At 35.2% G+C, this 24,691-nt stretch overlaps 1 protein-coding gene across 3 annotated transcripts in view; it reads left to right on the forward strand.

The window, feature by feature from the left end:
* Positions 1-708: 708 nt before the first annotated feature.
* The window catches only part of MFSD4B (Sodium-dependent glucose transporter 1), a 31,630-nt gene continuing 7,647 nt past the window's right edge, over positions 709-24,691 (forward strand). The window contains exons 1-4 of one of the 3 annotated variants that reach the window (XM_051210064.1): positions 709-1,108; positions 9,548-9,751; positions 16,167-16,458; positions 22,930-23,288. In XM_051210064.1, the coding sequence (XP_051075553.1) occupies positions 9,629-9,751; positions 16,167-16,458; positions 22,930-23,288 (774 nt within the window). In that variant the 5' untranslated portion in view covers positions 709-1,108; positions 9,548-9,628. Of the gene's footprint in view, positions 1,109-9,465; positions 9,752-16,166; positions 23,803-24,691 lie in introns of those variants that run through there. The other 2 variants (XM_051210066.1, XM_051210065.1) reach the window with 2 other exon arrangements.

The following is a 24,691-nucleotide window of genomic DNA, read 5'->3' on the forward strand; positions in this document are numbered from 1 at the left end:
ATTTTATTGATTAATTTATAACAGACTCAAACCAATTCCACATTGTACATTGGATATATATTCTAAAGCAAGCCTATGAGGAAATTCAGGTACATTTAAACTGAACTATACAAACCTATGATCACGACATGAGCATATATGGATTGCTACTATACACAGTCTGAATTTATTTTCTCCCACAAAAGTTTCCAGATATATTGCGGCATCACATTCCACTTATTAGATTAAATTAATTTATATTGCTTTGACAAACACATTTCTATACATCCAGTAGGTCTGTTTGCTCAGGACAGAGTTGAATGGAGAATGCTGATGGGTGGCCCATGCTCCTTGATGAGGGGCAACAGGCGTAAGTAAGTAGGTCTGTTTCATTTTTTATCAGGTTATTTACTTACTTTGAGTTTTATATGTTCTTCAGTTGTAGGAATGCGACCCTTGCTTTGCCAATCCTCACCTTTACGTCTGTATCTGAACCTCCTTGTTCATCGATGATGCTTCCCAGGTATGTGAAAGATTCTACATCTTCCAGGGTTTTGCCATCAAGAGTGATTGGGTTCCTGTTCTCCGCTTTGAATTTGAGGACCTTGGTTTTCCCCTTGTGTATGCTGAGGCCTACTGATGCAGAGACTGCTGCTACACTGGCTGTCTTCATCTGCATCTGTTCGTGTGTACGTGATAGGAGGGCTAGGTCATCTGCGAAGTCCAAATCGTCTAATTGATTCTGAGCTGTCCATTGTCTTTCGTGTTTTCCTTCAGATGTCGAGGTCCTATAATCCAGTCGACCACCAGAAGAAAGATGAAGGGAGAGAGTAAACAGCCTTGTCTGACTCCAGTCCTTACTTGGAATTCATCTGTCAGCTGTCCTCCATGCACTACTTTGCACTGTAGTCCGTCGTATGAGTTCCGGATAATATTGACAATCTCCTCAGAGACTCCGTAGTGTCGAAGAAGTTTCCATAACGTCCTCCTATCTAAACTGTCAAATACTTTTTTCATAATCAATGAAGTTGATGTACAGTGACGAGTTCCACTCAACTGATTGTTCGACGATGATCCGTAGTGTCGCAATTTGGTCTGTGCACAACCGATCCTTACAGAATCCAATCAGGTTATTTAAAATCATATTATTATTTTATCTATATTGTTAAATTAATTTTCTAATTGTTACTTCGTATTGTTCTTCATTGTTTCGAATTTGTATGGAAACAAAGAGATTTCCACTTTTTGTAGTACGGGGTCTGTGGACACCCTTACTTTTACTCTATTTTCCTTATAAGGTGAGCGACAGTTTTTACTAGTTCAAATTATCTAAGATAGGATTAGGTGTTTTAGACACACTAATGATGTGTCAGGACTCTCGTATTTGTTAGATAATATTAGTGTATATATCAAATACTCTTAAATAGCTTAGAAAGTTTTCACTTTGATTATCCGTTTATTGACACAAGTAGTCATTAATTTTTTTAGTTGCGTAGATCCTCTGTATATTGAAAGGAATACCGTCACATGTCAGTCAGTCAACCAGCAACAACGTAGAATCAGGCATATATATGCATCGATACAAGTTGTCACATATAATTAGCATAGTGAGATGACCATCAAATTCATAGAAGCAGTTAACTCAATGGTGGTAATATATAAAAGAAAGACTATATATAAAGATATAATACAGGAAGAAAGAATTAGTTGGTAGAAAGAAAGATATGAAGCGATTTTAATCTCATAGTTTAAAGGAAGATAGAGAATTTACAAACCTACGCTATTGTGATCGATTCTGAGTCATGTCACTAAGAGTCTCAAACCAGTGGTTACGATAGTCACGCGGACACAAACCAAGTAGTCTGCATCTACCAACATGGCTCAAACCAGAAGTTAGTGACTTCGGACACTGATGCCACATTTTGGTTTGGCCACCCCTAACTTTTTTCCAACCGTCATTGTACTCCAACATTGATAACGGTTCACATTATTATGATTGATATGTGTTAGGTTTCATACTCTTGTGATTATGACTCATGTTCTGATTATGTATTCGGTATTCAGTTATCAAACTGATAAGTAGGACTAATTATTTTTTATCCTGTAAAGATGACCTCCCAATTGAAGGATTATCATACATCACCACCCATCTATACTTGCAGTCTACAAGCATTAGGGATTGTAACAACTAACTAAATGTTATCTCATGTATGTGGACTAATATTTCATCACCATCAACGGTTTATTTAACCACTCATGTACTGTTATCCGCACTCTGTGTATACATACAACTTTCATTTCTGAACACCATATATCATTTTAAGTAAAGATGGATAGTGTCTGGCAGTGGAATCCAGTGTGACGCGCGTTTCCTCCTATTTGGGACTCGTCAGATGGACGTACCTACATACCAGAGTTGATGTTTACTCCGGGACTCGAATCCAGTAGCGTTCGCTCCAAATGCCATCGCGTTATCCACTTAGCTAATGAGTCCTGATAGTCACCTTCTTGTGCAATTTCAGTCCTAAATAACAATGGGAAGATACAAGTAAAACAATACCAAGTGAATTTAACTATATATCATTACTTAATAAATGAGTTCATAAAGAAAATAGAACGCTCTATTTGTGCAGATTTTTTGGTTGATACTGTTCACCAAATTATTAGAGAGGCAGCTTTCAAGCTTATTTACAGAATCTCATCTAACTTGATCCAGTCTTCAAGAGTTTTCATTTTATATACAACAAAAGCTATTCTAGTTCATATGAATAGATATCGCTCATATCCATAATGAGTCAGTTTCTTCTCGTTGACTACATGTTTAATCAAACGACATTTATTAGCTGATAATTTCGACTTATAATATTATAATGGTTGTAGAATTTTCAACTCATTGGATCAGTTTTCATGAGTCATCAAGGTACTACTGATTTTCACCTTTATAGTAGTAATTCTGGTCGATAAACGAAATTACTTGTTAAAAGAGAGGAGTATGATGAGTAAGAAAACTTCGAATTGCAAGTTTTCAATGGTGGTCTAACATTGATTGGTTCTTGATCTCACTCAGAATTCAATAATCTCCACAACTCTATACTTATAATTATTATGTACTCACTAGTGACTAACTTCGAGAGGTAAATCTCGGAGTTCTAGTGAGAACTTATCACCCAGTGGAGTTCAGCCGAAAGCTTCGGAAGATCGTCATGCAATATCGTGGACTAATGAAAGTCAGACATTAATACCATCGGATCCCAGCTCAGCGGTCTGGAGGTCAAGCGATCATGTCGGACTGAAGGTTTTGGGCTCGAGTGAATGTACACTACTGAAGAGGTCCATATTAAGATTAAATGGCCGTCCAGTGCTTCTAGGTTTTCAATGTTGTTTTGACATTGATCAACTCGAGATCTCAATATAAACCAGATTATTAAAACGAATGGATAGAATGATGGGCGATAGATGATATACTATGATACGATGTCTTTGAGTAGTGACTCCTCATGAGTCTGGACTATTGATTTCAAAACCGATACCAAGGACAACACCATTGCTCAAAAGAACACTTTTTTGGTAAAATTTATCAAAAGCTATTAGCAGAAGAATAATGATTAGGTGACATAGGTAACTGGAGGGAACCAGTATTAAAAGTTACTCATTTTCCCTTGAATTTTGACCTGATCATTAGATTAGTTCCAGTCAATCATATGATTTTCGAGTTCAAATGCATCTCATAAATCTTTCATTTTGGGTAAGTAAACTTTAAAGTCTGCACCTAGTTATGTGAACAACAAGTACCTCATCAAATGACAGGCCATAGCATATATATATGGAACTCAAAACATCTGTCAACCAATATCTTTAATACGAACATCAATACAATCCTACTGTACGGTGATAAACAGCTGTAAACAATTGTATACGTAATATACTGAATGTCCATCGACCAGATACCATCAGCAAAAGACTACTGTGGTAGAGAACAAACCACGCTCCATCTGAAGAGGAAAATAAAAAGAGACGTTGGAAGTGGATAGGACACACATTGAGGATATCATAAAACTATCACGAAGCATGCACTAACTTAGAATGCTGAAGAGATACAGAAAAGAAGAAAACCAAAGAACACATTGCATTGAGAATCTGAAGCAGACATAGAAAGTATGACTAGCAAGTGTAAAGAACTGAAAAGGATTGCCCAGGACACAGTTGGATAAAGAATGGTGGTGGATGTCCTATGCTCCTCCATGAGGGGTGACAGGCGTAAGTATATATATATATATATATATATATATATATGCATATGTTTATGTATACACATATATGCATTGTTCATTTCATCCCTATCGACCAGATTATTGAACCGATACAGACATGTATATGAAATGTGTTAATCGATTAATCTTACATGTTGTTAAACAGCCTCTTTTTCTTTTCTTTTTGTTTTACCCGCCATATATTTTGTACAAAATGTTCTGTGAAGGATTTAATTTGTGTCAATGAATATTCTGTCTATGAAATATAACTATATCAGTCTATTAGCTTTGTCTAGTCGTATAAAGGATGCTTTTATGGTTTATTCTTTGAAATAGTAAAAACATTTTTGGTTGAGGTTAGACATTAACACCATTGGATGCCGGCTCATTGTTCCAGTAGGTTAAGCGTTCGCGCGCGAGATCGAAAGCCCTGGATTCGAATCCCGCGAGCGGGATCGTGGATGAGTGCTGCTGAGGAGCCCCACAACAGGATGAAACGGCCGTCCAGTGCTTCCAGGTTTTCAATGGTGGTCTAACATCAATCGGTTTATGATCTCAATCAAAAAACTTAATAATCTCCACAACCACTATACTGATAAAAAAAGATTTGTCAAATTTAGACAACTTGGAAGATGAATTGCACCCAATGAAATTGTTAATAGTATGAAGAAAACAATAGATTTGAAAGTGACTGCGAATCAATAAATCAGTGAAAATAAATAATGTTCTTGCGTTCGCTCACAAGACCGATAGATCCTGGGTTAGAATCCCGCGAGTGAAATCGTGGATGCGCATTACTGAGGAGTCCTATACTAGGAAGAAATTAAAGTCTAATGCTTTCAGGTTTTCTATGATTGTTCAATTTCAGTTGACTCATGAATTCTCCACAAAACCCCTTTCTGAGAATAATGTTCATTAAAAAAAAACACTTTATTTAAGAAATAAGATCAAAATCCACTTTGTTCAGTTCAGACTGTTCATTTTACTTCTATGAAGAATATGATTGAAAGTGACATTAGAATCGTCAATGTATTCTAATATGAGTCATGTATAGTAAATTCTCATGTTCTCATAATCTTGAGGGTCCTAACCCGGAAGTTATATTAGCTCTGTATAACTATCATTCATTATGCTTAAACGTGATAAACTTATCATCTTATCTATGCCAAATACTTAATTCGTTAAGCGAAATTGCCTAATAGTAAATAATTATGTAATACAGTAATTAGTTATTTTTCAGTTAGAGGTGAAACTATAATTTATGGATGACATTTGTGCGACACTAGACTGACCTCGAGAGTGGCCAATTAATAACCAGGACCAAATGAGGGTTATAAACCTGATTATAATTTACAGTTGATGGTTAAGGTTAGGAATTAGATTTGGGGGGTTTTCATCATGAACTGATATCGGCTATCATGCCAAAACTCTATTTATACAAATGGGTGAATAAAATTCGGGCCAAAATCCGAGACCTGTTATCTTATCCCGGATTGGTTTGTTCATGAATTATAGTCTCGCCACCAGTTCGATTAATTCCAATTTATCTATTGATCGGATAATCAAAGTGACATGTATCTTACTTACTTATGCCTGTTGCTCCCAATGGAGCACAGGCCGCCGACCAGCATTCTACAGTAGAGACTAGGATAATATACTCTAGTTTTCCTAATTCATAAATTGATCTAATCTATTATGCTATTTCAATATACATGGTTACCTAGATACATAGATGTATCAAAGTAACTCAATCTTTTAATGAATAAGATGTCATTATATTAGAATATTGACTTATGACTGATTCAATAATTTTGTTTCCAGATTATGTATATCCATTTATAAGTTCTCTTCATTCCACTTTCCATACGTATTTGTCTATGTGAGTAACTATTCTTTCAACTACATACTTGATAATCATATGATAAAACATTATTAAGAAAATTATCGATTTTTTCTGTTGAAATTCATTAAAATTCAATGAATACAATCATTGATTGTAGGTGAAACCATGACTGATATATACATATATATATACATACTGATGATTACCATATGGTCACTAGTGACTAGCTTCGTGAGGGAATTCTCGGAGTTCTAGTGAGAATCTGTGACCAGCGTAGCTAATCCGTGTCAAGTAGAGACAGGTATTTACTTCAGTACAATGGAAGATCATCGTGCAATTTCGCGGATCGGTTGATGTTAGATATTAGCTTCGTTGGATGTCGACTGAATGGTTTAGAGGTTAAGCGTTTGCCTGCAAGACTAAAGGCCTTGAGTTCGAATTTCGCGAGCAAGGTCATGGATGAGCACTGCTGGGGAGTCCCACAATAGAACGAAACGGCTGTTCAGTGATTCCAGGTTTTCCATAGTGGTCTAATATCAATCGGTTCATGATCTCAGTCAAAATGTTGGAAATTGTAAGTTGATGCTTTTAAAAATATTCACTTGAATTTGTTTTTTCAAACTGGTAGAAAATATCACTTGGTATTGTTTTACTTGAATCTACCCATTGATGTTTAGGACTGCAATTGATCAGTCTCTTATTGGCATGTGTGCATATAATGCTTGTAAATTAAGGTAATATCAAGGCAATACGCATAGTATGCATCGTCTGAAGTTGAATGAAAATATGACGGACTAGTTCTAAGTTGTATCGGTCAATAGTTACTATATTTGCACAGATTAAAAAAAGGCGTACATCTATTAACACTCAATGACTTCACGGACTAATATTGTCTTGGTCTAGGTGGACATAGTTTTCTTTAAACCTACTTCTACGCATGCGATATTAGGTGTCTATGTAATTGATGACTAGACATATTTTATACATATCCCAGACACCGTAATTATTGATTATTCATATTCTCATCATTCGAATAATCATCTTTGCCGATCACCCTAAGTCCGACTTGATTATCACTCGCTCAATGGTTCTAATATATGCAAATAATCGTCTTCATGTGAAACTTTCCACTTACCTGGAAAATGAAATCTATACTTTCTAGACAGTTGGCATATTGTAGCCTTACTTGCCTGAAACGATTGTTTTCGTGCTTTAAACGAAGAACAAAGCGTAGTGGTAGTATTCCTCCATTACTGTTGCACGAAAATTCAGATATACTAGTTGAATCATACCTGGCAAGAGCTGAGAATTTATCAAACTGTTTCATCGAAGTCTACGCTATGGGTATTATTAACAATACTAAACACGATCACACCATTGAGATGTCAGCTATGGGACCTGTACATGTGGCTAAGGAAACGGTTTTTTAATTGATCATTAACCTCAAATCTAGTAGGATACCGAGACCTGATGGGTTACATCTACGATTGCTGTAATCTCTCTCGGACATTATTTCAATGCCACTCTCGATGCTCTTCGACATGTACCTTTCTCATACTCAATTCCTTAGGGACTGGAAAGATGCTATAGTTAGCCCTATATTTAAAAATAGTCAGAGAAAGATCGTATCTAACTACCAACCTGTTAAGTTACTTGAAAAGATACTTCAGGTTAAGTTACCAGGTCACATATAATCATATAATCTGTTGAGCCTCATGCAACACGGGTTTCGAAACAAGAACTCATGCTTGACCATCTCACTTATTGAGAGAGAGGATTGTAAAGCAGCCATAGATAATGGTCTGTCTGTTGATGTAATATTCATAGTCTTTGGCAAAGCATTTGACAAGGTTTCTTATCTAGGTCTTATACAGAAGCTCTCGAGCTTCGAAATAGCAGGTGCTGTACTGGAATGCATAAGAAACGTCATATATGACCGGAGTCAGAGAGTGAGGGTAAATTGGACTATCTGAAGCCGGTTAAAAGTCGCATACCCCATGGTACCATCTTAAATCCCCTACTTTTCCTTGTCTACGTCAATGAATTGCCACGACTGCTCGAGTTGTTGACATTATTGTTTGCAGATACAGTCAAAAGTCAGAGAACTACAAGTAGTGAGGTTGTTCATCTTGATTTCCAACTCGAACTAGACAAATTAGTCAAATGGTCACATAGTTGGGGCTTAGACACTAATTCCAGAGCAAGTGTGACCACCCACATCGGGCACGGTAATATTTACCAGTATACTATCGACGGTACATCTCTTTCATGAGTACAGGAACATGAAGACCTTCACACAAGTTTAAAACCCTCAATGAGCCCTAGTCATTAGGTGAACATTCTCAAGATCAATTTGGTATCGCTCAAAGGTCATTCATAAATTATAGTCCCATCGCTAAATCCAGCCGACGAGTCCCAAATAGGACGAAACACACGTCCTGGATTCCACTGTTAACCACTATCCATCCTTGCTTATAACTAATTATTTCATTTTTCTCATGGTAATCCACTTCAGTACTGTTTAGGTAAATAAAAGTATTTCTATTGATTTTATGTTATCAAATCAACTGATCATAGGTTCGAATCCCGCAAGCAAGATCAAAGATGTACACTAATGAGAAGTCCCATACTAGAACGAAACGTCCATTCAGTACTCCCAGGTTTTCCATGGTGGTCTAGCTTCAATTGAATCATGATCTCTACTATTAAAATGACTATAATATCCACAAAAACCTCTTCTGATATTAATCAACATATGCTCACTAGTGACTAGTTTCAAGTGGTATTTCCTGGGATTCTAATGAGAAACCGTGACCATGTCTGTCGTGATATAGTAATTCACTGAAGACGATGGTGAATATCTAGCTCAATTTCATGAATTAGTTAAAGTTAAACATTAACACCGTTGGATGCTGACCAGCTCAATGATTTCGAGGTTAAGTATTCACACACCAGATTGGTAAATCCTAAGTTCGAATCTCTTGACGAGAAGAGATCATGAATACACACTACTAAGAAGTCCCATAATAGAATGAAACAACTATTCAATACTTTCAAGTTTTTCATGATTATCTCACTTGAATCAATTACTAGCTAATTCAAATGTTTTATATTATCGATAATTTTTGTGATTGAGTTCATGAACCGATTAATGTTAGATCATCATTGAAAACCTAGAAACACGGTTCATGATCTCAACCAAAAAAAAAAAAGAAAACTTAACCATCTTCACAACCCCCTATACTGATCATATCAATATTATTATTATTGTTTCATGATTGGTTCATTTACAAAAACCAATAGACTATTGACTAGATCTATGATTGGTTATTGTAACACGGTACTACTCATAGTAATATAACCTTGAATATCTATGGGATTTCAAATGATTGATTGATGGAATGATTGAATGGATGATCTTGTACAGTAGATAACTGTTGTTTGTTTTTTTTTTGTATTCTTTTTTCGAAAAAAGAAAAAAACAAAAAAACAAAAACGAATCCATTTAAAAGGATTATCAATTTGGCAAATTATTCAATCTAATTTTATTGTTGTAATGAATGAATTAGACGAATCCTTAACAACTAATCAACAGAAATCAAATTATCTACGTTTTCATAAACCATTTCATGTACAAATAGCTAAAACAAGCGCTTTATGTTATACATGGATTTCTTTAGTAAGTTGAAATGATCTAAGTTTATTCCATTATTATTATTATGTATGAATAAGTTGTGAAGTTCTCATCTTGTATACTTACTTACTAACTTACGCCTGTTACTCCTGTTATATGGAGTCGTCACTGATGTTGTGTGGGAAAACGCTGATCACTTATACTCGTGACGAGGGACTTCGGCAATTCCCATGATACGAAAGTAAGAACACACAAGACTGGTATAAGTGAAGATTTATTAACCCCCAAAACACTATGATAACGACGAATCAAATATAGTCTAAAATACACTGGTTTATATATTGATTGTACACCCATTTTGATTCATAATTAGGATTAAATCACATACTCAGTTATAACAAATTACTTACTGAGCATAGTTCATGTCAACTGAATACAAGAATATCGTATGTTATACAGAAGAAAATATCACACTGGGAAAACAGTAACAAATACTACACTGAATGATCCTCATGTTGAATCAAAACGGATGTTGAATGTTGAATAAAATTCATAATGAGTAGATCAATCGAAAATTGACTTTTCTTTCCATCACATCACAATTATACAATAAAAATATACGATTAGTATTGGCCCATAAAAGGATCCCAAAGTTACCATTCATTATATTTATCGGGTCCTAACAACTCCTGATGAAGGAGAATAGATCAACCATAATCATTCTTCATCCAAAATAGTGTAGTGGCTGTGCTTTGTTAACCAATCACCCTCGTAACTGTTACTATATGATCCTCAACGGTGTTTGAAATCAGAAGGCAAAGAGAAGCAGCGACTACAGTTTTATTAGCAGATAACACAGACCACAAACCAGAGAGACAAATGAATGAGTCAGCAAATCGAGGGTGTATATAGGATTAAATGTACATGTATATAGATATATAGGGAAATGAATGGACATCGAATCAATTAAGCAGTTAATAATAAAGTTAGAAGAATGAATGTATGAGTAGTCGGTAAGCTATGTTCAAGCATACATATTTCATACAAGCACAACAATAGTAAAGGTACAATAAGTTGTTATAGTACGCATGACTTTGTCCGCTAAATAAGTTAACAAAGAGGCTTAACCGAGTTAAATGAGAACAAACTCAATTGCACGTGAGTTGCTATCATAGTTCTGAGTGATCCTTTCAAGCTATTTCTAGTTGTTATTCATCCTTTTCATATTTGCTTCAATTTCGCAACGTCATGTATTCTTCGGTCTTCCTCTTTTCCATTAACCTTCAGGATTTCAAGTTAGGGCTTGTCTGGTGATACAGTTCGATGATTTCTGGTATGTATGTCATATCCACTACCAATGTCTTTTTCGAATTTTCTCTTCAACTGGAAGCTGGTTTGTTCTCTTCCACAAAGGATGTATATTATTATTTTCAATCATATGTTCATTAGATTTTGCTCTAATTCATAGGAATATTTATATAGATTTATTACTTGACTTACTTATGTGTGTTACTCCTAATAGAGTATAGGTCACCGACCGGTATTCTCCAACCCACTCTGTCCCACTCTGCCTTCCTTTCCAGTTCTATCCAGTTTTGTTCATTTTTCTCATGTCTGTCTCCATTTCTCGGAGTAATGTGTTCTTTAGTCTTCCTCTCCTCCTTCTCCTCCTTTGGCCTTGAGGATTCCATGTGACGGCTTGCCTTGTGACACAGTTGAGTGCTTTCCTCAATGTGTGTCCTATCCACTTCCAGCACTTCTTCCTGATTTCTTCTTCCACTAGAATCTGGTTTGTTCTCTCCCACAATAGGTTGTTGCTGATAGTGTTTGGCAAACGGATCCGAAGTATTTTGCATAGACAACTATTTATAAACACTTGTATCTTCTGGATGATGGCTTTCATAGTTCTCCAGGTTTCCGCTCCATACAGTAGAACTGTTTTGACATTTGTAGATATAGATATATGTAAATATTTGTTTCATTTGGATCATTGATTCATAAATTGCATTGATTAGTCTAATATTTACATATATTTATAAAGCCTAATGAAGATCTACTTGAAAGCAATATTGTTCACTTACAGGTTGTCGTTTTAATTTCTTTGACTAGTAGATGAAGAACAATGTATCACACTTCTTGATAATGTATAAAATAGATTTAGATGATGTAAGTTTGAAGAAAGCCAGAAGTGGACAAAACAAGATTTGATATCAGTTTAAGAAGTCATTGGATATTGTATTGAACTGCATAAGAGCTGTCAGTCAGTCAGTCAGTCAGTTACAACGTAGAACTAGGCATATATGTGCATCGGTCCAAGTTCGAATGGGGTCAGTAGTTTAAGATGTTAGATGACATGGCTTATAGTTAATCACATTGATCAATGAGCATTCGTTATTTTTTATATATTACTCCAGATCTTGAGTTCTACTATTCTTACATCTAGACTTTTTCTTCTTGTCTTTTCGAGTTTTCTATCATATTCAAAGTATCATTTCATATACAATCCAAAAATAATGGTTATCTTTTACAAAAAAAAACACACATTTAGTCTGTTGACTAATCAGAGAGGCTTTTTGTGGATATTATAGTAATGTAATAGTTGAATTCATGAGTCAATTGAAACTAGACCAACATCCACGTTCGTGGATTCTCAGTGCTGAGGAATCCTATGAGAGGACGAAACGGCTATCTAGTGCTTCCAGATTTTCCATGGTGATCTAGCTTTAATTAACTCATGAATTGAACGATTAAAATATTTGAATTCAACGGAAATACTTGAATAATAGAGTGAATTAATAATAATCATACAAAGATTTGTGAATAAAGATAACTGAGACAATTACGTTTGACTGCAAAAGGTCGTAAGTACAATGGTTAAATTAAGTCATTCTATAGCTAAGATTACTTTCTGATTAAGACTATGAATACATTAATGTTAGACTACCATTGAAAACCTGGGAGAACTGGATGGCCGTTGCGTCCTATCATAGGACTCCTCAGTAGTGGGCATCCACGACCCTGCTTGCGAGATTCGAACTCAGAAGCTATCGGTATCGTACGTGAACGCTTAACCTTTAGACCACTGATCCGGTATCCAACAGTGTTAATGTCTAACCTCAACCAGTCCATGAAATTGTGAGACCATCTTCCATTGTACTGAGGTAAATACCTGTCTCTATCTAATATGGATTAACTCCTATTGGTCACGACTTCTCACTAGAACTATTGATTAATTAGTCTAGAGGTTGACCATAGGCGGAGAAGTGATTGAAGATATTCATCTTTTTAACACTGAATATTTAAAAAATGTATTTTACAGTATTCAAAATATTGTAAACATATAGAGAAAAGTGGTTAGGTCAAATGATCTATTATCAAACAACAACAACAACAAAAACATTGATCCATTTATTTTGATCCGATAATTCACAAATGCCATGTGACCCGAGAAAAATGATAATATCATTTTTTATTGATTATAGTATACATATCATGTAATTATGTGAATATATTGTGATGATGATGATGATGATGATGATAGAGTTATTCGTGCCTTGGTTAATAATAGTTTCATTATAGCTTATCTTCAGTAGGTTAAATGTTAAAGAATAACTTTTTCTACAGATAGATGTATTATAAACAAATATGGATAATAATTAGCAATGGAATCCAGGATGCACGTTTCGTCCTATTTCAGACTCGTCAGCTGAAAGTACCTACATCCCATGCTTGTAATACACACATATATGCACATCAATGAAAAGATACAAGTAAACAATACCAAATGAATTTAGATAGATGTATTATTGTATAACATTTGTTTGTACTATAATAATTTTACTGCGGAAAATCTAATACTATTACCCCATTAGGTATATAACTACAAATATATGAATATATTCAAATCATTAGAGCTTTGTCGTGTACTAGGAAGAAACAGCCGTCCAGTCCTTCCAGGTTTTCCATGGTGATCTAGCTTCAATTGATTCATGATTTGAACCAGTGAAATTTCTAAAATCTCTATAAAACCCCTTCTGATAATTAAGTATCTGTTAATCAGATTGATTTCTTGTAATTCAGGTAAATTTAATGAAGAGACCTATAATTTATAGATGAATCAATAGAATGAAAGATGGAAAGATTTAAATGTTGTCACGTAGTTCACTCATTCATAATTTGTGTTAGGTTCACTACTTGATTAATGCAGAATACGGTTACAACTACGACATTTGAACGTTAGAACTTCAGTGTTGTAAATCAGAAGAAAAGCTGAAGAAGTGTTTATTTGGTATGAATCAAAATGTACAGTAAATCACGGGTATTTATGGATATTAGCATTTGTTAAATCAACATTATATTTCGACCAATCCGCAAAGAGACATATTATGCTACTGTCCACTAGTAGCATGCCAGGTTTATATTTTAGAAAGCTCCATCACTATCTGATTGGCTGGAAACTCTTTGACTACTTTAGGGCCTCTGGAGCCTTCGTTGTAGTTCTCGGAAGCCGACTCAACAATTTGACATTATAAATAGATTGTCAGTTGATAATGAAAACCATAACTCTAATTTATGAGATTTAATTCTAACTTTAAATCTTAATCCTAATTCCTTACATTAATTCATAACTCTCAACAGAAAACCCTGAATATGGATTTCGTGTCAGTTCTCACTTGTCAACAAAATGTACTTAGTATCTTGGAGAGACTGATACTCTCTATGAGATTTGATCTGAAGCTATTCATTTTCATGGTCTGGGATATTACCGTTTAGTTATTCAGTCAGCAAATGACCGTCTGTAGTACAGCGATATCGATAATGATTTATCACTTGGATTTACAGAAGTCTGATTGATAGAATTCGATCAACCCTTAAAACTAAACAAATATGATGTTGATCACTATTCAGTGACCAATGGCTATACAGATTTATAGTGTTTCAAACTATAAGAAAACAATTTTCTGATACTCTTTAATCTTCAGTGGTTCACAAAATAATATACAATTAGGGATTTAATCACTAAACTTCTTGTATTTACGAAATAAGTTTGAATAATACTTCATCAAACTTTTTTTCGGCAAACCAAGAGTATGTTAATCTCAGAAGGGGTTTTGTGGAGATCCTAGTAATTTCAGTCATGAGTCGATTACAGCTAGACCATTATGTCAGTCTTTTTTTTCCAAGGTTTTTGGTTTAAGAGGAGTATTTTTATGGTGTTACATCTTCTAAACTCAAAGTAGTGTTGTGATCGGTATTCAATATAATCCTTAAACTTCGTCAAATGTTCGTCCTGATAACCATCACTAGATGACACCCCAGTCGTGTATTATTCAGAAAGTGAATACGAAGTGTTAAGTTTATTATTGCACCATGCACATCCAAACAAAATTATATGTATGTGACGAAATCTCAGCATCGATACAGGGGCCTCGACTAGCTTTTGCCAACTTGCGTCATTTATGGCGTAGGCGAGACATCCATCTACCAACAAAAGGACGGCTTTACTGAGCAGCAGTTCGTTCCGTCCTACTTTACGGCAGTGAAACCAAATAACTAATGCAGTTGTTAGGAAATGGGTACTATGCAAAGATGGCAAATCAATAAGTGAAGTAGTGAAACTTCACCAGTTGAGATGGCTTGGAAACCTGTAACGTATGCCCAACCACCGAGTTCCCCGACATGCGATGTTTCATGGTGTAGGACGAGGATGAAAGAAAGCTAGGGGTGGCCAGACCAAAACATGGCACAAATCCATGAAGTCACTGACTAGTGGACTGCATGAGCCATGTTGTTAGGTGTAGACAACCTGGTCGGGATCCACGAGATGATAGCAACCGATGGTTAGAGACGTTGAGTGACATGGCTCAAAATCGTTTGCAATGGCGCAGGTGCATATACTCTTTGTATTCTCCCAAATTCTAATCTCCTGATTCCTCTTTGTCTCTTTTTTTTCTCTTCCCAAATTTATTTCACTGGGTTATACTCTTTAAATAACATCTTCAAACCCTAATCTTTCCGATTACTGCTTATACTCTTACCGCCTCTACCACTACGGGATTTGAATTGACAACTGCATCTCTGTGCTAATGTGTTATGGCAACTCGAACTCATGTACGTACGTACAAAGTTCTACGTTGTTACTGACTGACCATTGAAGTAACTATTTCTATGAATTCAATGTTCATTATATTATGCTAATAAAGTATGACAACTTGAACCAATCCATATAAATGTGCCTAGTCCTACATTGTAGTTAACTGACTGACATATTGTGATATGTATTCATTTTTATACCAAAAGAAATCGATAATGCAACATATCAGTATCTTAGATACTCAACTGATCCTTTCGATGAAAAGAAACCTAAATATTTTACGATCATCCTTTTTGTTGTTGTTGTTGTTGTGGTAAAAAAAACTAATCAATATTTTATACCATTATTATTATTATTATTTTTTAGGGATTATATAGTGAAATATTAGGTCCAACATTACCTACTCTTATGTATAATACAAAATCGAATTATGAACAAATTGGTATGGCATTATCAACAAGAGGAATTGGTTTATTATTTGGTTCATTAATTGGTGGAATATTATCTGATCGTTATAAATCATTACGTAGTCTATTTATCATGTTATCATTAATAATTGGTGCTATAACAACCCTAATTATACCATGGTGTATAAATATAATTATATTAACAATTATATTATTTATAGCTGGATTCTCACATGGTTTCTTAACAACAAGTAAGTAGTTATATTATGATCAATTGTTAGGTAAATTCATAATGTAGTTTAATATAAAAATGAATTACTTACTTACTTACTTACGCCTGTTACTCCTCATGGAGGGGCATAAGCCGCCCACCAGCACTCTCCATACAAACCTGTTCTGGGCATTCATTTCCAGCTATTTCCAGTTGTTATTCATCCTTTTCATATCTACTTCTATTTCCTGACGTAATGTGTTCTTTGGCCTTCCTCTTTTCCACATCTCTTCACGATCCCAAGTTAGCACTTACCTCGTGATGCAGTTTGTATGTTCTATCCATTTTCATCGTCTTTACCTGGTTTCCTCTTCAGCTGGAATCTGGTTTGTTCTTTCCCACTGAATGCTGTTACTGATGGTATCCGGTTAATAATGGATGTTGAGTATCTTGCGTAGACAACTATTTATAAATATTTGTGCATGTTTGATGATGGTTGTTGTAGTTCTCCATGTTCCATCTCTGTACAGTATGACTGACTGTCTTGACGTCCGTATTAAAGATTCTGGATAAATTACTTCAGGTTACTTTAAAAAACAAGAAATTATGACTCAGTCAGTAAAAAATACTTTATATCTGAGACTGGAATTTAAAAGGGGATATAGAGGGTGATATTCTAACACATCGACTCAAAAGATCTGTCAAAAGGACGTTTCATGCCGCCAAGCTGCATATAATTTTCCCAACTAAATCAGTATTTACACAACTAATCAATGATAGGTTACTGATGATGGGCTCCCTCATGTGTGTATACCAATTCAACTGCTCCTGTGGAGCTAGTTGCATAGGTTGTACCCAGAGGGCTTTGTCCTTGCATGTTTGTGAACATGTACCAGTATAGTTGGGAAAAGGAGTTACTAAATCGATCAACAGCACTATTCTTTATAACTTGATACATAGTGAACATCATATCAAAATAGAGGAAGCTTTCTCTGTTTTATATCAAGTTCCAAAAAATGTATCTTAAAAAGCTAGGTTACGGTTACTCTACATAGCCTAAACCATCTGGATCAATTCCAGAAAACCAAACTTATGTATCCAGCCTGTATGTTTACCTTGGCCTACGATTGGATCACCGGATACCTAAATTGAGTATTATAAACCTTTTACCCCCTTCCTTTTTTTATTACTTCTACCTTAATCTTCACATCCGTCATCCCTAATTCACATGAATTGAAGTATATGTGTCGTAACACATGCAAACGTTTACCATTTTCAACAGATAACATTGTCCATTTCATTAATACACGCCTAATTTGGCCTTTGCGGCCTGGATAGCTCAGTGGTAACTGCTCTGACTGTGAAGCTGGGCGACACGGGATCGAATCCATTAGAGAGCATCAGTTCCCTCACGATTACAGGCGCACCATTCTGACGAGTGCCAAGTAGCACGAAACCTATCTCCAGGGTTTCGTGTTCACAACCTTATATTAGCCTTTGTAAAACATCACAATACTTATGGACTTATAACCGTAGAGCGTGATAATGAAGTTATTGATAATATTTATTCGATTGAATAGTCTTCATTTTGCATATATTATCTTACAGTTTATGATTACTCTTTTTGAGATATAAACATTTGATAGTAGTTTATTCACTTCGGTAGTAAATTTTAATTCGGTAAAGGATCTATTCATCTCTATTATGGTATATCCATGATTAACTCAGTAATATATAAATACCTTTGAAAACTAGACAGGATTGAAAAAACTCTATGTCTTAGTGTTGAACACTTCAGTTGTTCACTTCCAAGACCTCACCAGGCATTGATTAACATGGGACGAGGGCTTAATCATGAAACCATTTAGTTGAAATCCAGAAGTACATATTCCCAAATTCGTTCACTTCATAATCGTTTAATTTCTCATATGTTTGAATTTCATCGATTAACGCTTGCCAAATGAACTCAGAGAACATATCTATATTTAAATCACTGTTGTGTACACGATTATAGTTTTACTGGAGCTGTTTTTTGGGGGGTTATTTTAGTTCATATATTTTATTAAGTCCCTGATGGAATCATGTGTACTTACTGTTATATTGTACTAAAAGATAGCTATTCAGTGTTTTTGTGTTTTCAATGGCATTTTAATTGGCATCAATATTTACTGAATACCATTTATAATTCACCTTTAGAAACCAAACATGAAATTCAACAAAAACGACCGTTGAGGGCCTAACCAATCCTCTAGAGCTTAGGCGTTCGCCATGAGATCGAACTATCTGGGTTTGATTGTCAGATGATGAATTAAACTCTGAATGTGTTTTGATGGAGACCAGCATTCAAAATGTTTTCATTTATGAAACATCTCATGAATTCATTGATATATCGATCCAGCTGTACTGGATGTTCTAGAATCCTCTTCACATTGAGCCACTTATTTGCCTAGCTTGATAGAGGCAAGTTAAATGAAATAGCTTGTCGTTTAATTTACTGTTAAATATTGGTCGACTGAAGAACAATAACAATGTTGTTGAGAAGAATGTTGTTTTACGGAAGTTAGAAGTCTTATTCTTACAGATATCTACAGTTTTGTCATCTTTGAAATCAATGATCAAGTGAAATACTTTCTTCTATACTGTATTCTTATTACTATCTTCAGACAGATTATATTCACATTAATAAACGTATTACTAATTGTCGTTATAGTAAAAAGAGTTTTATATGCTATAACTTGTGCCCTGTGTTCTATTAATGCATAACGTAATGATACCGCCAATTAGAGAACAGTGTTTTATCGACCGGACCAATGACACAAAACCCGTACGAGCAGTCCAGAGCCCTTATCGGTTCTGCTTCCCGCCTAACCCTGTCTGTTAAGTCCATGGTCTGTGATATGAATCATTTATTTCAAACATACGAGGTTTATATATCAACCAAACAAACCACATCGCACCACAAAATAGGAAACAACATTTGTACAAGATTTAGCCAAATGTGGGTGTGAATGTAGGAGATAGTAATTGATAGACTGGGCATAACTCAAGAATGGTAAATCGTATTATAATAGTCTATGGGTCAAATTAAAGCTTATAATTAGAGGGACATGAATATGCATAGTTTAGTTATGTGACAATTATACGATAAAAATATTAATCCATAAATGGATCCCAAAAGTTACCCTTTATTATTCTCATCAGAATATCACAATATATCTACAGTTTTACAGCTTAATTCATTAAAGAATAAACATTTATCTTGTAACCATTCTTGCTTGTTTCTATACCTCATTTATTCATTAAATATGAAGATATTAAGAGGATTAATTGAATGGATTTCATAAACAATTATAAGTGAGATAAACACAATATCAAATAGTTTGTATCCAACTTATTTATTTACTAATTGAAATCTTGAACCGATTGATATTGGACTACCATTGAAAACTGGAAGCATTGCAGTTAGGTTTCGTCCTATTGTGGGGCTCCTCAGTAATGCTCATTTACGATCCCGCTTAGCGGGATTTGAATCCAGGGCCTTCAATCTCGCATGCGAACACTTAACCTATTAGACCATTGAACCGGTATCCAATGGTCTTAATGTCTAACGTCTATCGAACTCTGTCCTAAGCAACTCATTAACACTAATTTTCTTAATATAATTTGATCATTTAAATTGTTTGTGAGAATGTACGTTAAGAATAGTATGATTTCAAGATTAGGAGAATGGTGAATAACTCTTCAAATGATCAATCTCGATACTGTAACTGTACTATGCTTGATATTTGGTACTGATTATAATTTTTTCGTTCTTTCTTTCTAAAAATTACATTTCATGACGTTAACTAAACGTTTTCATTGTATATTGATACATACATTCACGATTATCATATTGTATTCGTAATGAATGATGTCAATATGATTGAATTTCGGAAAAAAATATATAAAAGAATAATCAGTGAAATTATACCGTTAGTACTGTCAAAAGATAAAAAGAGAATGTTGAGTTGCATTGTAAGTAAGCGATGTACATATACGATGTATGTTACTAATGTTTGCATATATAAGTAGTATGTAAATAATGATAAACGGTGGCACAGTTTCGTGAATTGGTTGAGATTAGACATTAACATCGTTGCATACCGGCTCAGTGATCTAGTGGTTAAGCGCTCTTGTGCGAGGTCGATAGCTCCTTGGTTCGAACCCAGCGGGTGGGATCGTGATTGCGCACTGCTGAGAAGTGGATACGCCTGCGCCATTGCAAACGATTTTGATCCATGTCATTCAAGGTTTCTAACCATCGGTTGTTATCGTCTCGCTGATCTCAACCATGTAGTCTACACCTATCGACATGGCTTACACAGTCCACTAGTCATTGACTTCATGGATTTGTGACCTTGGAAGTGTCTAGAGCTAAATGAGGGTTGTAAACCTGTATGAGGAATTAAAGTTCTAATTTACAATTGATGATTAAGGTTAGGAATTAGATTTACGGTTTTTCATCACAAACTGACATCAGCTAAAATGCCAAGACGCTATTTGACCAAGACTTGTTATCCTGAATCTAATTGGTTAGTTCATAAATTATAATCTCGCCAGATATAGAAATAATGTATTTGTTGTATAATTTTCACATTTTACTAAACGACTATATAATTGTGCATGAAACAATAAATTGGTTATTCTCACCGACTTGTCATGTGCTACAATCTATACATACATCTGTATGAATAAGCACTAGATTTTCTGTCAATCATTGATTTCCAATATTCGGGAATGTTAAATGTTAATATTTTATTTTTCTGATAGATATATCATACGCACTTTCTGAATTTCACTTCTAGTCATCATCCATTTCTTACTTACTTACTTACTTACGCCTGTTACTCCTCATGGAGGAGCATAAGCCGCCCACCAGCACTCTCCATACAAACCTGTTCTGGGCATTCATTTCCAGCTATTTCCAGTTGTTATTCATCCTTTTCATATCTACTTCTATTTCCTGACGTAATGTGTTCTTTGGCCTTCCTCTTTTCCACATCTCTTCACGATCCCAAGTTAGCACTTACCTCGTGATGCAGTTTGTATGTTCTATCCATTTTCATCGTCTTTACCTGGTTTCCTCTTCAGCTGGAATCTGGTTTGTTCTTTCCCACTGAATGCTGTTACTGATGGTATCAGGTTAATAATGGATGTTGAGTATCTTGCGTAGACAACTATTTATAAATATTTGTGCATGTTTGATGATGGTTGTTGTAGTTCTCCATGTTCCATCTCTGTACAGTATGACTGACTGTCCTGACCTTTGTATTGAAGATTTTGACTTTGATATTGGTTGGAAGTTGTTAACCAGGAAAAATAATTCATTGTATAATCTACGGTTACTTACTTAATTACTTACTCCTGTTACTCTCAATGGAGCATAGGCCGCCGACCAGCATTCTTCAACCCACTCTGTCCTGGGACTTCTTTTCTAATTCCATCCAATTCTTGTTCATTTTTGTCATGTCTATTTCCATTTGCCGGCGTAATGTGTTCTTTGGTCTTCCACTTCTCCTCCTTTGGCCTTGAGGATTCCATGTGACGGCTTGCCTTGTGACACAGTTGAGTGCTTTCCTCAATGTGTGTCCTATCCACTTCCAGCACTTCTTCCTGATTTCTTCTTCCACTAGAATCTGGTTTGTTCTCTCCCACAATAGGTTGTTGCTGATAGTGTTTGGCAAACGGATCCGAAGTATTTTGCATAGACAACTATTTATAAACACTTGTATCTTCTGGATGATAACTTTCATAGTTCTCCAGGTTTCTGCCCCATACAGTAGAACTGTCTTGACATTTGTATTGAAAATCCTGACCTTGGTGTTGGTTGACAGTTGCTTTGAGTTCCAGATGTTCCTCAGCTGTAAATATGCTGCTCTTGCTTTGTCGATCCGCGCCTTCACATCTGCATCAGATCCACCCTGTTCATCAATGATGCTGCCCAAATACGTAAAGGTTCTTACATCTTCCAAATCTTCTCCGTCAATTGTGATTGGATTGGTGCATTCTGTGTTGTATCGGAGAATCCTGCTTTTCCCTTTGTGTATATTGACACCTACTGCTGCTGAGGCTGCTGCCACATTGTTCGTCTTCTCCTGCACATGTTGTTGCATTTGGTATAGAAGGGCCAGATCATCTGCGAAGTCTAGACCGTCCAACTGCATCTTAGATGTCCATTGTATCCCGTGCTTCCCTTCATAATCTACGGTAACAAAAATAAATTATAGTTACCAAGTTATCAATTTTAAAAATTATGATCACTGCTGTTATCTGGTTAATCAGGAAATCTTGTTTCTTTTTTTGTCTCGAAGATTTCATTTGTTAGATCATCTTGTTCTTTACAACCCATTCTCCTTAACGAAGACGTAAAACAATAATGTTATTCAAACTTTTCTCTTATTTCCTGTAATTCACATGGGATTTGTTGTTTGTGTGTGTGTGTCTGTGTTTCTTTGTTTTTTTTATATTGTAGGCGGTAATCCACTACTTGCTTCTGTTTGGGAAGAAAAAGCAGCTGGACCATTTAGTTTAATGCATTCCGGTTATGGTATGGGAGCAGCATTAGCTCCTTTATTAGTGAAACCATTTACAATTCCTTCAACTTCAGTTAATAATATTACAAATAATAATCATTCCTTAGCAACAAATATTGCTACTAAACAAGATAATTCAACTGAATTAGTGATTGTCAATGCTGTGATACCTTATTCAATCGTTGCTGGAATTGTATTATTTTGTGTATTTTATTTTTTAATAATTATGTGTATTGATCATTCAACAAATCCAGAACACAATGGAATTATGTCATTAAGAAATAATAACAATTCCAAGGTAAATTGTTTTGTTTCACAGTGTATTTCTCTATTCGTGTAATGTTTATTAAAACTAAACTAGAATCAGATATGAAAAAGATGAATAACAACTGGAAAGAGCTGGAGAGGATCGCTCAGGACTGAGTTAGATAGAGAATGCTGGTGAGCAGCTCCTCCACGAGGAGTAACAGGCGTAAGTAAGTAAGAAATGAATGATGAGTAGAAGTGAAATCCAGAAAAGGTGTATGATTTAAGGCATATTTGATCCAATCTTCACACGTTGTATATATGTCAATAAGAGACTCGTCAATTGCAGTCCTAAACATCAAAAGGAAAATACAAGTAAACAGTCAGTCAGTCTGTCAGCTACAACGTAGAATCAGGCACATATATGCATAGTTTCCGTACCTCATTAGCATAACAAGATGAACACCGAATTCATAGAAGTAGTAGTTTATTTAATATTTTAATATACAAAAATAAGATTGCATATAAGGATATGATACAGGAGGAAAGAATTAGTTGGTAGAAAGAAAGATATGAAGCGATTTCAATCTCATAGTTTAGGAGAAGATAAAGACTGTACCCACCGATGCGATTGTGATTGATTCTGAGCGATGTCACCCACAGTCTCCAACCATTAGTTATGATATTCACACGGAACCCAACCAAGTAGTCTGTATCAACCAACATGGTTCCGACTAGAAGTTAGTGACTTCAAGTACTGATGCCACATATTGATTTGGCCGCCTCTAATTTCCTTTCAACCAATCCCAACATTAATCTGCATTGCGCTTCATAATAATCGGTGTTCAGGCATACGCAACATGTGACCCAACTATCTCAGTCAATGAAGATTCACAACCCCACCAACTGATTTACCATCATTCCTTAATACCCTGCATCTAACTTCACTATTACTTACCCGGTGATCCCAGCAGATGCAAGCAATATTCCTAAGGTATCTGTGATCAAATACTAGTAGCTTACGAGTATCTTCTACTCTTAATGTATTGTATTGTTTACTTGTTTAAAGTAAACAATACAAAATGGAATTTAACTTGTTAGTTGTTATACTCATATTATACAGGAGGATTTCTGTGATTTGATTAGAAGAAATTTTTGATTATTAAGATCAATTAATAAAATGTTAATCAACAGATTAATGAAATGATATCATCAATTGGTTGAGTGATGCATATACATGAGATTGTACTAGTGACTTAGACCTCCTCCACTATAAGTTTTTCGAAATTAAAGATCATACCATTAGTCAGATGAATAATTTTCCATGTTCCTATACAGAATATGAACACAAAACAAACAAAAAAACATAATAAGATGTCATAGGCGATCGGAGCAAATTATCTTGTAAGTTACTCATTCTCTAATCAATGGAAACCTAACTTTTTAGCCTAGACT

The sequence above is a fragment of the Schistosoma haematobium genome, chromosome 1 (assembly GCF_000699445.3).
Source record: "Schistosoma haematobium chromosome 1, whole genome shotgun sequence".
In the NCBI taxonomy this organism is placed as follows: domain Eukaryota; kingdom Metazoa; phylum Platyhelminthes; class Trematoda; order Strigeidida; family Schistosomatidae; genus Schistosoma; species Schistosoma haematobium.